Source organism: Erinaceus europaeus, unplaced genomic scaffold, assembly GCF_950295315.1.
Source record: "Erinaceus europaeus unplaced genomic scaffold, mEriEur2.1 scaffold_326, whole genome shotgun sequence".
Lineage (NCBI taxonomy): Eukaryota > Metazoa > Chordata > Mammalia > Eulipotyphla > Erinaceidae > Erinaceus > Erinaceus europaeus.
Window position 1 is genome coordinate 111,871 of NW_026647300.1, and position 14,839 is coordinate 126,709.

Sequence of the window (14,839 nt, forward strand, 5' to 3'; positions counted from 1 at the left end):
GACCTGGGGGGGTTATGTGTAAAACTGGGATATGTTATCCATGTACACAAAGTATTGTGTTTTGAAGTCAACTGTAAACCATTAATCTCCCAGTAAAGAAATTAAAAAAAAACTATCGAGAGAGAGAGAGAGATACACCGAGATCATTAAAATATGCCAGTCTCTTGCCCTTCTCCAGTTTTTGTAGTCCTTACTTTGCCTGACAAGGTTGACCTTAGAGCGATTGAGGGAAGTGGACTAGGAAGTAGGTGAGGAGGGCATCTAGGGCTAAGTGTGGTGTCTGTTTTAGGTCTTTGTGCTTGCTTGGTGCATTTCTGAGTCACTGCAAACTATTATGCATATATCTCCCCTAACTTTACGTGTACATGTTTACCTGTGCCCTGCCTCATGGCCCTGGTCTCTATCTAGGCTCTGTAAGTTTGTCAGAAAGTGCACCACCTGAAATGGAGCTCAGGAGTCCTGTGAGCTAGGAAAGGTCTCATCAGGGTGATGGAGCTGAAGGGTTGACATGCCAGGCCCAGCGTCTCTGGACACGTCTGAAGTGAACCATGGCGAGGTGGTACTGGTTGAACCGATCTGGTTGAGTTGAGCAGATGCAGTATCAGACGGTATGGATTGAGAGAAGCCTGCAGGAAAATGAGCCAGACGTATGTATTTATAGAGAATGGGGAAGGTTCCCGCTGTTTTAGAGGTGGACAAAGAGAAGCGGAGATTGACTGGGGAGATAGGGAGGGAAGGGGGGCACCTGCAGCCCTGCTTCAGGACTCCTCCCTCCAGGTGAGGTCCAGGGTCTTGGACTTGTGTCTTTGTGCATGGCGTGTGCACTCAACCGAGTGTGCCTTCGTCACTCACCACCCGGCCCCAGAACTTTTCCCCTTAAATGTTAGGTAGAGTTTGTCAGGGAGACTGATTCTAGAGGCTGCCTTCCTTCCTTCCTTCCTTCCTTCCTTCCTTCCTTCCTTCCTTCCTTCCTTCCTTCCTTCCCTCCTTCCCTCCTTCCCTCCTTCCCTCCTTCCCTCCTTCCCTCCTTCCCTCCTTCCTTCTATTTATTTATTTCCTTTTTGCTGCCCTTGTTTTTATTGTTGTTGTAGTTATTATTATTGTTGATGTCATCGTTGTTGGATAGGACAGAGAGAAATGGAGAGAGGAGGGGAAGACAGAGAGGGGGAGAGGAAGATAGACACCTGCAGACCTGCTTCACCGCCTGTGAAGCGACTCCCCTGCAGGTGGGGGCTTGAACCGGTCCTTGTGCTCTGCGCCACCTGCGCTTAACCCTCTTTTTTTTTTTTTTTTTTTTAATTGGAGCCTTTTGCTATGCCATCACTTCACTGCTCCAGGCTTGACTGGAACTTCCCCTAGAGCCACGGTATTTCTTTGTGGTGTCCTCACATCTCGGCTTTGCGGACGACAAGGTGTGCACTCTACGTGCTGCTCTGTCTTTCAGCCCATGGCAAGTTTCTTTTTCCAGGAGGGGAGGGGAGAAAACAATGATTTTTAAAAGTAGTTATTTAGCGATTCTGAAACTTGCATAGACTATGAACTTTGAGGTTTTCTATGTGTGTGAACTTGTTTAGAGTGTTTCCTAGTGATTTTTTTTTTTTAATGAATGCGATGCATTTTCTTTCTTTTTTAATTATTTATTTGATAGGAACTAGAAATTGAGAGGGGGTGGTTAGGGGAGATAGAGAGAAAGAGACAACTGCAGCACTGCTTCACTACTAAGTAAGCTTCCTCTCTTCAGGTGAAATAAGTAAAGAGATGTAAGACACACTGCCTGATGGTTTCACTCATGTGGAGTCCAGAGACTAATTCACATGAACTTGGGAAAAAAAAAAAACAAAAAAAAGAAAAGAAAAAGAAGAAACTCCAATCAAACAAAGCAGAAGCAAGCAAACTGTTTATACGACTCGTGAGAACTGTGACTATCTGGGAGGTGGGGTGCTGGGGATATGGGATTTTGGTGGGTGTGGTGTGCAGCTGTGATTGTGATCTTGTAATCTAGTAACGTACTTCTACTAATAAAGAAACATTTTAAAAAAGAGCGTCAGGGTGACTGACTAAGGGAAGGGAAGAAATAGGGGTCTGAGCTACACAGTTTCTAAGTCCACAAATAGGCTTAGTATTGTGGTCAGTCTGTCATCTTGACTAAGACATGTGTTACCTACCGCGTGTGTTTCATTCAGCCCTGCCAGCCAGCTAGTGATTATATATGATTTCCTGCATTCTAGATTTAGTACTGCACTGCAAAGTTCTGGATAGACAGGAGCTGTAAAACGTTCTTGTTAACGTTCATTTCTGAACGTGAAATTTTTCCCTGCTATCTGTGACGGTATTGCTGTTCGTAGCGATGATCTAAGACAATGCCCGCTTACTGTGTGACAGTTGTAGGCTTCAATGGTTTGGTCGTGGTTAACTGGTTCCCCAGCAAGGACACCGTCTGGCTGTTTGCCAGGGTAGAGTCTCTGTCAGCCGAGGACGCTTTTTCTTCTAAGCTAATGTATGTGGCTGTGGCTGTTGGCTCCATTCGTTGGGGGATGTTGATTCGAAGGCCTAAGAGGTTTGCTAGCTGTTCGCTCAAGACCTGCCTCATTCAGTTGCTTGTCTGTGGTCCTCTCAAAGGTCAGCACACAGCTGAGCTACGTTCCTATTCAGTCATCATATCAGAGAGTTGCTTAGCAACATGGGTATTAAAATATTATGTAGTCACATATAATATGTCATCCTTGTTCATTCTGCTGGTTAGAAGCCAAATTTAGGTTTGGTTCACCTTTGTCAGATAATTCCACAAGGACATGAGTATCAGGAGATGGTCCTTGGAGTTTTTAGTAATGGATATTTATCTGAATACATGGTGACAAGAACTACAGATGATATTGAGACTTCTTTCTGTGTGAAAAGTGTACTGTGCTGTTTACTCTATGTAGAAATCGAGAGATTTGCTAGCGTAGCCAGTGTTTGCAGTCACTGAGTGAACCTTGCTGTTTCTGTAACATTATCTGTTGTTTTACAAGAAACTCCTTTGTGTCTCTGTTGTTATTTTTGTGGTGCTGGTGATCATAAACAGATGCAATTATATCCCTAGTCCCAGGATTTCATAGGTGGATTCGAAACACATCTTTCTTTCTTTCTTTCTTCTTTTCAGTTGACTATATTGTGGAATATGACTATGATGCTGTGCATGACGATGAGTTGACTATTCGTGTTGGGGAGACCATCAGGAACGTGAGAACACTTCAGGAAGAAGGATGGCTCGAAGGAGAACTAAATGGAAGAAGAGGAATGTTTCCTGATAACTTTGTTAAGGTAAATGTTCTCAGCTAAATACCTTGTGTTGTGTCATGGAATTTAGTCTTTAAGGGAAGAAAAAAAAATATGGGTGGGGGTAAATAGCATTATGCTGACACAGAGAGCCTGTCGCATCTGAGGCTCTGAGGTCCCAGGCGCAGTCCCCTCACCACAGTGAGCCAGAGCTGAGCAGTGCTTTGGTGTTCCTCACTGTGTCTTCCTCTCTCTGCAAAATAAAACTTGATTAGCTTGGAAGAGACTAGTGAATCATGATGGTTTCATGGAGGCGAGATGACAAGAATGTTACTAGAATAGTTTGGAGATAACTGAAGAGTCACCCCATTATTTCTGTGGAACTAAAATCTTACATTTATAAAATAAAATGATCTGCTGGCAATGATCTTTTTATTGCTGAGTCCTTTGGGATGGAAAAAAGCAATTCTTTGAAGGTGAGGGGGTTAAAATAAGATGCGTTTGGAATGTTGCTTCAGTTACTGAGAGTAGACATCTTTGGGAGGTTGTTAGAGGAAAAGTTAGTACTGATACTGCTACTACTACCACCACTAACTACCACCACTAACTACCACCACCACCACCACTACTGCTACTGTGATTATATTTTCCTTGGCAGAAGCAGGGCTTTGCGCATACACAATTTCACTGTCTTGGGACACCTTTTCCTTTAGAGAGAACAAAATAGAGATAAGGAGAGACGCCACACTGGCGCTTCCCCCAGTGTGCTGGGTGCTTGCTTGAAGCTGGGCATGGCAAGGCGCCCACCTTAGCTCTCTCTGTGACCATGTGGACTTATCAAAAGCTGAGACTCTGTGTTCAAATCCTGCTCAGAATGTTAAGAGGTACAAGTTTATTAAAATAATCAAAATATTGGTTGGAAAACCTTGCATCTAAATCTAGACTTTACTTTACTAAGAAGGGACAATACTGAGAAAAGAAAAGGAAAAGGAAAAAGAAGCCTGTCTTCATAGGGGGAGAGAGACAGAGAGAGACAGAGAGACAGAGACAGACACACCACCACTCCACAGCTCTGGCATATGGCCACAGTGGGGACTGGTCCTGGAGTCTCTTTCAGGGAGGGATCTCTTTCCTCAGGCCTCATGAATGCGCTTTAACTCTTTAAAGTATTTCCTTATTCACTTACTCATTTTAATGAAAAAGACAAGAGTCATTAAATCAGGGATCTCAGAGATATGGAAGTCTTTTTCGCATAGCGGTCAACACCGCCCCCTCTGGTCCCCAGTGGGTGCTAGTGACATCTAGAGTTTGTGAGTCTTTTCCAGAAGACTCCCTTCCTCTTCCCCCAGAACACTGTTCAGCTCTGGTTTATGGTGGTGCGGGGGGATTGAACCTGGGACTTTGGAGCCTCAGGCGTGAGAATCTCTTTGCATAACCATTGTGCTACCTACCTTTTCCCCTCTGGAAGATTTTTAATGGCCTTAGCCCAGATTCATCAGAGCATCACAGTGGATGGCAGCTGTAGTCTTGTTAAAAAAAAAAAAAAGTATATATAAATATATATATATTAATTAAGACTTTAAAAAAATTTTACATATTTTATTTTTGAGAGAGATGGCGAGAGAGACACACATAGAGAAACACTAGAGCACTGCTCAGCTCTGACTTATGGTGGTGCGGGGGAATTGAGCCTGGGATTTAAGAGCCTCAGGCATGAGAATCTGTTTGCAGAACCATTATGCTGTCTCCCCCACCCTATAAAATATATATTTAAAATAATAAGATTTGAACATCAAAATAATGCCTGGATTCAGGGATTTGAGAGTGGATGTGCATTAATAGGCATGAGAATAACATTCATTTTGTAAATCTCTGTCGACCTCTTGGGTGACCAAGAGCTTTCATAGTTTGCAAGGAAGTCTTTCTCCCCCCCTTATTTTCTTACGTCTTGACAATGAGCTTACATGTTCAGGAGACCGTGTTCTAAACAGATATGTTGCAATTAGATTTTGTTATTTACTTTACAGAACTCAGGGTGAGGAGACTGAGCGTGACTTTGACAGACCCTAGTATTTTCTCAACGCTTTCTAAATACTGGCTTTAAATTAAAGTCAGCAGCTGCCAGCCAACTCCTCCAGCTAGTAAGGTCCTAGATGGCATTCTCCAGCTGTAAACGGCTGTTCGTTCACATGAGCTCAGGAGTTGATTGTAACCATCTTCTGTGTGTGTGTGTGTGTGTGTGTGTGTGTGTGTGTTGTAGATAGATAGCATAGCGGTTATGCAAACAGACTCATGCCCGAGGCTCCAAAGTCTCAGGTTCAATCCCTCTTGCACCACCACAAGCCAGAGCTGATAAGTGCTCTGGTTATTAAAAAAAAAAAAAAAGAAAAGAAAAGAAAGAAAAAAGAAAAAAAAAGGGCGTGGGGGGCAAAATGTTACAGTGCATAAGGACCTGGGTTCGAGCTCCCCGGTCCCCACCTGCAGGTATCTGTCTCTGTTCCTTTCTGTCACCCCCTCCCCTCTCAGTTTCTGTCTCTGTCCAGTAAATAAAGATAATTTAAAAAGTAACTCTGTGGTTCTGTTAAGTGTGACTTTGCTGCAACTTTGCATTAGCAGATCCCCAGTCCCTCCATAGGAAGCTACAGCAGTTCTCCCAAGTTTGCAGATAAGGGGCTTAATTAGTATTTTTACAACTGTCTGTCTATATTTGTCTCTGTGTTTGCTCTTTTTTTTTTTTTTTTTTTTTTTAAGGTCCTATCTTCCTTTCCAAGTCACACAAAACATCCAAATGTATCTCCCTTTTCCTCCTCTTTCTCTCCCCGGTTCCTGATGGAGTCTGATTAAGAGTCCCCTCTTCACCTTGCATTTTCTTGTCGAGGAAATGGGTTCTTTCCTTAAATGGTGAGCCAACCTCTGCTAGCTTCAGTCTTTGAAGAGACGTGAGGCCTGCTGCTGGGACGGGCTTTATTTAGTTTGCAGGCGTGTCGAGACCGGTTTGATCTAGATGACAAACCTCTGCATAGTAGCGATAATGCTTTTGCTTTCTTGCCGTGTGTTTGTTTACTGGGATAGCGCTTGTGATTTCCTGCAGGAACATTCCCTTTGCAGTAGCAGCCTGGTAGCTGGCCAGGAGGCCTAGATTTTGACCTGTGTCAACTTTCACATGCATTTCTTGCTAAGCTTAATCATTTCTAAGATAGAGACACATGACTCCTTCTCACTTAGACACTTACAAGGCATTATAAGATTATGAATTGGGGGAGTCGAGCGGTAGTGCGGTGGGTTAAGCGCAGGTGGTGCAAAGCGCAAGGACCGGCGTAAGGATCCCGGTTCGAGTCCCCCCTACCCCCCCCCAGAAGAGTCACTTCACAGGTGGTGAAGCAGGTCTGCAGGTGTCTGTCTTTCTCTCCACTCTCTCTGTCTTCCCCTCCTCTTTTCATTTCTCTCTGTCCTATTCAACAACGATGACAACAATAATAACTACAATAATAAAAAAAAAACAAGGGCAACAAAAGGGAATAAATAAATACTAAAAAAATTTTAAAAAAAGATTATGAATTGGTCCAATTTCAGTTATTGTGTCTGAGAATAGAGGGAAGCCTGAGGAGAGGGAGACAGACAGGTGTTTGACCAGTCAGTAGTTGATCATCTGCACTCAGCACAGGGCACATTTGTTAAACTCCCTGTCTGACGTGGGTGTGGCTTATGGCAGCCGGTTACAGTAGTAACATCTAAGGTCACTGCTCACAGACAGCCTTAGCAGATACAATAAAAGTGTTTGAAATATTGTGAGAATTACTAGCACATGACACAGAGATATGAAGTGAGAAATGCTCTTTGAAAAACATCGCCAACGGGGCCCAGGTGGTGGTGCACCGGCTTAGGCACACATAGTACTAAGTGCAAGGATCCTGGTTCGAGCCCCTTGCTGCCCAGCTGCAAGGGGGGGGGGTTGCTTTGTAAGTGGTGAGGCAAAAAGGCTGCCATGGAGCAGTGGATTCATAGGCACAGAGCCCCAGCGATAACCCTGGAGGTAAAAAAAGAAACGAAGAAAAACGGTACAAACTGATTTGCTGGATGCTGGGCTCTCACTCTCTTTACACTTGTAAGCCAACCACAACAAACCAAAAAGCTGCCTTACCTATGAAGTATCGTAAAGCAGGTCAGGAAGTGGCCTCTACTTCCTGTGACCTCCATGGCTAGCAGAGGGGGCTCATTCATACCTGATTGAGGGGCCGGGGCGGGGGCGGGGGCGGGGAGGGGAATCTCCTTGCATGGGGATGTGAGGTGGCGGTGGTTGAAATGTTTCGCGGGTTTCTGCTTAGGGTAGAAGCCTATCCCCCCCACCCCCCGGCTTTTGCTGTAGGTATTTTATAGAAGATAGCCACATATCTAGAGGCAATGGGGGGAGACAGAAAGAGAGACACCTGCAGACCTGCTCACCACCTGTGAAAATTTCCCCCTGCAGGTGGGGACTGGGGGCTTGAACTGGGTCCTTGAGCATTGTAGTGTGTGCTCAACCATGTACGCCACCGCCCAGCCCATGGCTTTTATTCTTGAATCACCTGCCCCCTACTCCCTAGCTCTTTGCTATTTCCAGGTTTGTGGCTTCTCCAGTATTCAGTCTGGAATATGTAAGGCAAAAGAAGTCCCAGTGAACTCACTGACCGGTTTGGTCACCCTGACTAATCATTCTTGATCTTTCAAAACATTCTTGTCTATTATTAACATATAATGTCCAGAATTTTAAGCTTTGTATTGTGGGAAGAGCAGGAAAAAGTACATTTGTGCCATTTCTCCACAAGGAAACTTGTGGTGGTGAGACATACTAATTAATAAAGATTGTAATGCATATCTTTACAAGTCTTAACACTCAATATAGAAGTTCCTTTCTTTCTTCACAAGTGATATAATGACATTTAAAAATATCTCTTTATTATTGTTGCTTTGTTTAATGGGGCAGGGAAGACAGAGAGACAGCAGAAGTCCTGCTCCACCACTCGTGCAGGTGGGAAGCAGGGCCTTGAACCTGGGTCTTTGCACATTGTGGCGTGTGTGCTCTACCAGGTAGGTGTGCCACCACCACCCTGCCGGTTTTTTTCTTAAATTGCTAGTAGTGCTCAGAAAACTATAATGTTGGTTACCATTAATACTCAGATAGGTTTGTGTTTATTAGAAAGGTAGTATGCATAGTTAATACCTTTTATTTTATGATATACATGTAAAGAGCAGGACTACACATGATAGTCCCTAACAGTGTAGTTGATTGGCTGTAGATAGGCAGTAAACGTTAGTGAACTCTGCTCGCTGATGGACTTCTTCTGGTATTAGTGCAGTGCAGAGTCTGATCACTTGGGTAAGTCCAGAGGAGAAAGGTGGAGAAGGGAGGACTCAATTGTACAAGTTTCGAAGCTCAAGGGGTAGTGTTACAGAGAAAGCCGAAATACCGGTGAACTAAGATTTCAGAGGGGTCAGAGTTTTTATCAGTCAGGACGGTATTCTGGATGGGGCCACTCATTTTCCATCTTTGAAGCAGCTTTCTTGCCCTTTATCATCCTGGCGCCACTACAGATTCTTACGTAATCTGTATCGTTTATGCATTTTTTTTTTAAACTTTGGTATTTTGAAAAATAAGTGGATATATTCACAGGAGTCTCAGACGCTGGTAAGTGCATTCCTGTTACTTTAATATAGCAATGAAGTCTTTACTCTTAGGGGAGGTCTGAGTTTGATAAAGGCTTTGGACATTTTGATCAAAGTAACAAGGAAACAAAATTTATTCACACTTAAATATTTCAGGAAGCTGACCTGAGTTACAGTCATTTGATGGTTTTAAGTCATAAGACTTATTTTTTAATTGGGTAATTTGATAATTTTTATTACTTTAAAATGTTATTTTATTTCTAGATTCTACAGGTTAAAACATAAGTCAAATACTTATGTAAGCCATTATGTCTTTTAATGAATTTAAAATCTTAGAAGCTACTTTCAAAGAAAACTTTAAGGCTGGAGAGACAGCATACTGGTTCTGCAAAAGACTTTATTATTATTTCTGAGGCGCCGAGGTTCTGAGTTCAATGCCCAGCACCACCATAAGCCTGAGCTGAGCAGTGCACTATGGTGTCTGTCTGTCTCTCTCTGTGTCTTTCATTACAATAAATAAAATATTTTTTAAAAAATAAAAGTTTAATAAGTTTGGTGAATAATATGATCTGCTATGCATGTCTACTTTAGAAAGGACTTCATGACTATTTTATTGTTTTAACTATCAGGTTTTCTTTCTGGAAGAATGCTGATTTAATTTTTAAGTCTTGCTGTATTCTACTGTTTCATAAGAATTATTTGCTTGGGGCCTGGCAGTGGTGCACATGTGCAAGGACTAGTGCAAGAACCTGTCTGCTGCAGAGAAAGAGAAGGGAAAAAAAGCCACTGGAGCGATGGTGGATTTGTAGTGCTGGCTCGGAGCCCCAGTGATGAACCTGGAGGGAGAAAATTATTTACATGAAGGAAATGACCACTTGGTTTTATATGACCTTTATTATTTTTTTAATCTTTTAATAGACTACAATAGAATTAGTTGGTGATACTTAACAGTAGGAGAGGTATGTAAGGGTTTCAATTTATTCGAGTGTTTTTACTTAAATACAGTTTTTTTCCCCCCTAGATGCCCTGGAGCAATTTGATTTTTACACTATTTGTAAGCACACAAACTTCTTATTAGATAAAATCACTAGAGGAATACACATTGAAAACAAGATTTCAGGCTTATAGAGACATCTACTTTAATGATCAGTTAATCTCTTTTGTGAATTAGAGACATTCATGGCCTCTAGACTGGTTTTTATTATTCTTTGTGACCTTTGATTCTTTGGCATAGATGTAATTAGTTTCTGTTTTTGCACCATGACCACACATTGGCCACAGTCAGATAAACTATATACATATCCGTACTTACTATTACAACTAGAAGGAATAGTTTGTGAATTTTGTTGATTAATCTTTGAAGTTACCTCTTTGGTTAATACAATTATAATGAAGTATTTTTGATTACCTTAGTACAGATGAAGAATATAGTCTTAACTTTCTCTTCCTCCCCATCATTGTTGAACTTTACTGCTCCAGGCTGACTTATTTTTAGGTGGAGACAAAGATAGACATCACTTCACAGAAGCCTCCCTCAGTGCTGCATGGGCCTGGGCTTGAACCTGGGTCCTTTGCATGCAAAGCAGGTGCCCTCCTGGGTGAACTATCTCATTGCCCCTGTCTTGATACCCTTCATTGTCTGTATTTGTCACTTTCCTTGAATCTGCTTCCCTCCACTGTTTGTTTTTGAAATGAAATTAATATAGAACATTCTCACAGAATTATTCACACTGTGCTTTTTTTCTTGGTCAGCCTTATGTTGACATTAGCTATGTATCAAAACCTTTCTTACTTACCGAATGTTCACAGTTGTGTGGGTTGATTTGAGTTGTGATGTGCCGGGCTAGCTTCACTGGAGACAGAGACGAGGAACTCGTGGCAGTGTGGTAATAGAATTCTTTATTGATGCAGGCACCCCAGAGTTGGGTGTGAGCACAGTGGGTTTAGACCACGTGGAGCTAGCAAAATGGCCGCCTCCCGCTTCAGCCCTTCTCCAGGTCTTCTCCAGGTCGGGATGTGGAAGAGAAAGAGAGCGAAACCGAAACAGTAGTGGGCTTTAGAGGGTAAAAACCAGAAGTGGCAAGTTGGAAACGGAAATGGCTAGGAAAGGGGGTGGAGAGAGGCAAAAGGCATGCTGGGAAGGTGGAAGCATCCTTAGCAACTGTTGCAATGGTTTTAACTGATATAGCAATACCCTGAGGGGATAGCGGGGGGGGGGGGGTTGGCTTTAAGGCTGGACATCTCCCCCATCCTTTTTATCTAATGGCCATAGTTATCAGGAATGTGGGGTGCTTTGTGAGACAATAGGGAGTCTGATAGGATGAGGCACACCTTTGGGGTTGCTACTGTCTCTCCTTGCTCAACCTCTCAGTAGAGAGAGAGACTAACAGGATTGACACACTCCTCAGGTTAAAGCCCTGCCAAGCTCAACCACATCCTCACAATTTCCCAACGATTCCCTCTTTCCAATGGCCATATTTAAATGGGTCAATGTCTGTAAAAGACTCCATCTCTGACAGAGGAATAGTAGTGTAGAGGTGAACAGAAACCTCTTGGGAAGAAACCTGAATGATACCGTGTAGGTGTTTTCAAAAAGAACTGGCACAGGACAGGGAGGGATAAGTAAGAGTAGCAAGGGACAGCGTGAAAAGAGGCCTGGTAGGTGGAGAGGGGCTGCTTGAGGGACAGAAAGGGGGCGCTGCCTGGTAGGCGGAGGAGTGGGGGCCTGATAGGCTGAGGGGTGAGAGGGGTGATCTGGCGTTGCAGAGTTCCAAGACAGCTGGCTGCAAAGTCCATGGACTGCTACAGTCAGTCCTCAAGAAGTCTAGCAATGTAATGGGAGTGTACAAAGGTGTACCAGCAAGTCTGATAGAATTGTCAGTCCAAAGCCGACGATCAGGGGAAGAAATGCCGGGGGATGAAATGCTGCACGTCTATCTCAATGGGGAAGGTCAGCCACTGGAATTTTGCTTTTCTGTAGAGTGAGCTGGAACTGCCAAAATGTGACAGGTGAAGCAGAAGCAGGAAGGGCAGACAGCGATGAGCGAGAGAAAGGCAGTAAGAAAGTTCTATCTTTGGAGTCTGAATCAGATTCTTCAGATCATGTCAGGTCACATCATGGGTTTCAGGGGGGGGTGCTGTTGTCGTGCTATCTAGTGGGCGATGTCAGATTGTGCAGGGGTCCAGATGGTTTTCCGGGGATTCCTGTGAAGGAAACACAAACATATTTGCTTGCCATGGTTAGCAGGGCATCTGGTTCGAATTTTTATAGATATTAAAAGAGGTTTAATGTAGTTGGTGCCTTAGCCAACTGAATATTGGGGGCATGTATTCCCCTTTTTTCTTTACTTAATTAGGCCTAGGTGTTTGGCGGGCCTTCTCAACAACCGTTTGTCTTTGGGGGTTGTAAGGGATGTCTGTGGTATGGGTGATGTTATAAAGGAAAAAAGTCTTGAAATCATTGGCTGACAGAGGCCGGCCTATAGTGGCAAAATGAGATACACCAGTTAAGTGTAGAAAAAATGTGAATGTTGTTATTAATTTACACAAGTTGTATATAGGGAAACTTCTTATATAGTTTAATATCTTACCATATGAGCAGATGCTTCTTCATGTGACGGCTTTGACATAGTTGTAATCAATTACTTGTGAAGAAAAAAACTTTTAACAAGTTAGAAGTTTACTATAGTTGATAACTTGATGACTATAATTGGTTTAAGTATCTATAATTTTGTTTAAAGGTCATCTTATGTGACCTCGTGTAGCAGTCTCTGTACAGCAGGATCTTCAGACCAAATTTAGTTAAATTATATTGATTTTTAACTTTTTTTACTTTAGACTTTAAACAAACTGAGGTTACTTAGAGAGTAAACACATGTTAGTGATATATATATATATATATATATATATATATATTTTTTTTTTTTTTTAGAGTATTTACAATGTCAGATTTGTTGTGGATTAATTTTCACAAGATTAGTTTACAGGGCACTTTTGGGAACCCTCCAAAAGTATAGAGAATTTGTATTTTAATTTTGGAGATGATGAATTGTCATGTTAAATATTTAGTCTTTTACCTTAAATACTCAGTTACTTTAGCAAATTAATTTAACCTTTATGAGAATCATGTTGAAAACTTCTTCATTTAACTTTAGCTGGTAAGAATGTAGCTTCAGAGTTACACTTTTAACCTTAAAGTTAATGTTTACCAAACTTCAAACACACACACACATAAGCATGTAGTCTATAACACACAAGAGGAGAAAAACTTTTGTTACGAAGACATATTATGTCAAACACACATTTAGATCAGTACTCTTATTTTACTCACAGTTTTTTTTTTTTTTTTCCCCAGAGCACTACTCAGCTCTGGCTTATGGTGGTGCAGGGGAATGAACCTGGGACTTTGGAGCCTCAGGCAGGAGAGTCTCTTTGCATAACCATTATGCTATCTACCCTCTGCCCTTACTCACACAGTTGAAGATTAAACGTTTTGCATTTATACCAAGACTTAAAAAAAAAGATCAAAAGAGGAAAACAAGTTTTTTGGAATGTTTCTAGATGCCTCTAGAAATAATGGCTGTGTTCAGCATTTTTTTGGGGGGGGGCTCTTTGAAGCAGATTTTCAGATCCCGCTATGTCTCATTATTAGTCCTGGAGGGCATCCTACTCCAAAAGGAGCCTCAAAATCCCAGTTAGGCTGGTTCTGACTGTTCCTGCCGGATTGCTACAGGCACCCATTCCCAAAAATGTCTTTCCATAGAAGAAAGAATCTAATTAGGAGTGTAGAACTAACCACATGTCTCCATTCTTGGGGATTTCAAAGGTTCTGGAGAAGGTTCTGCGAGTTAAGAGTCTTCCTTCTCTGCAGGAGACACGGGAGAGGGAGTCCAGGAAGTCCCAGGGGAAATCTCTGTGCATCTCCCAAGCTCTATGATCACGATCACGAGGAACCAAGGTGTGGCCCAGAGCAAAATGTTGCAGAGACAGAGACACTGTCTCATGAAAAAAGAGTAGGGGGTTTGGGAAACCTCTTCATAAGGAGGAAGGTCTCAGAAAAATAATAAGGAAAAAAGGAACCACAGTGCCTTCATAAAACACGAGGCTGCAGAGAGCCAAGCGGCGTATACTTACCTGGGGCTGGGCGGGTTAGGTCCTAAGTTGGTGTGCCAAAATGTCCGGCTAGCTTTGCCGGAGACAGAGACGAGGAACCGGTGGCGGTGTGGTAATACAATTCTTTATTGATGCGGACGCCCAAGAGTCAGCTGTGAGCACAGTGGGTTTAGGCCACGTGGAGCTAGCAAAATGGCTGCCTCCCGCTATGCATGCCAGCCCTTCTCCAGGTCTTCTCCAGGTTGGGACGTGGAAGAGAAAGAGTGAAACCAGAACTGCAGCCGGCTTATAGGGTAAAAATGGAAATGGCAAGTCGGAAACAGAAATGGCTAGGAAAGGGGGTGGAGAGAGGCAAAAGGCATGCTGGGAAGGTGTAAGCGCCCTTAGCATCTGTTGCCATGGTTATAACTGAATTAGCAATACCCTGAGGGGATAACATGGTGGGGATCTTTCAGGCAAAACAATGATTATGTAAGTAGATCATAGTGTCAGCAATGTAGCATGGAGCAGATGGGTGGGGGGCTGGCTTTAAGGCCCAACAGTGATGGGATGTGTGTACCTGCCGCTGAGGGCTCTTGATATTCTGGAGTCACTTTCAAAGTCGGAAAAAAATGCCAAGTTTTGGGGTAAAATGGTTGCTAGAGTATTAACCTGTATTTTATTTAAAGGATTAGTTAGATAAAAGGAAAGAACAGGGAGAAGCCTTACTAATAGTTCCTAAGTAGAAAATTAACATTAGTGAGAACTGAGTTTTTGTCCTATCTTCGATCAGTATTATTTTCTATTCTTTTTGTTATCCAAGAAAATTTCATATTCTTTTTATTGA

The 14,839-nt window shown here is 42.6% G+C and overlaps 1 protein-coding gene across 1 annotated transcript in view; it reads left to right on the forward strand.

Moving 5' to 3' along the window:
• LOC132536285 (myosin heavy chain IB-like) overlaps positions 1–14,839 on the forward strand; it is a 70,517-nt gene that overhangs the window by 42,225 nt on the left and 13,453 nt on the right. The window contains exon 4 of the mRNA XM_060183911.1: positions 3,143–3,303. Coding sequence (XP_060039894.1) covers positions 3,143–3,303 — 161 coding nt within the window. The remainder of the gene's footprint in view (positions 1–3,142; positions 3,304–14,839) is intronic.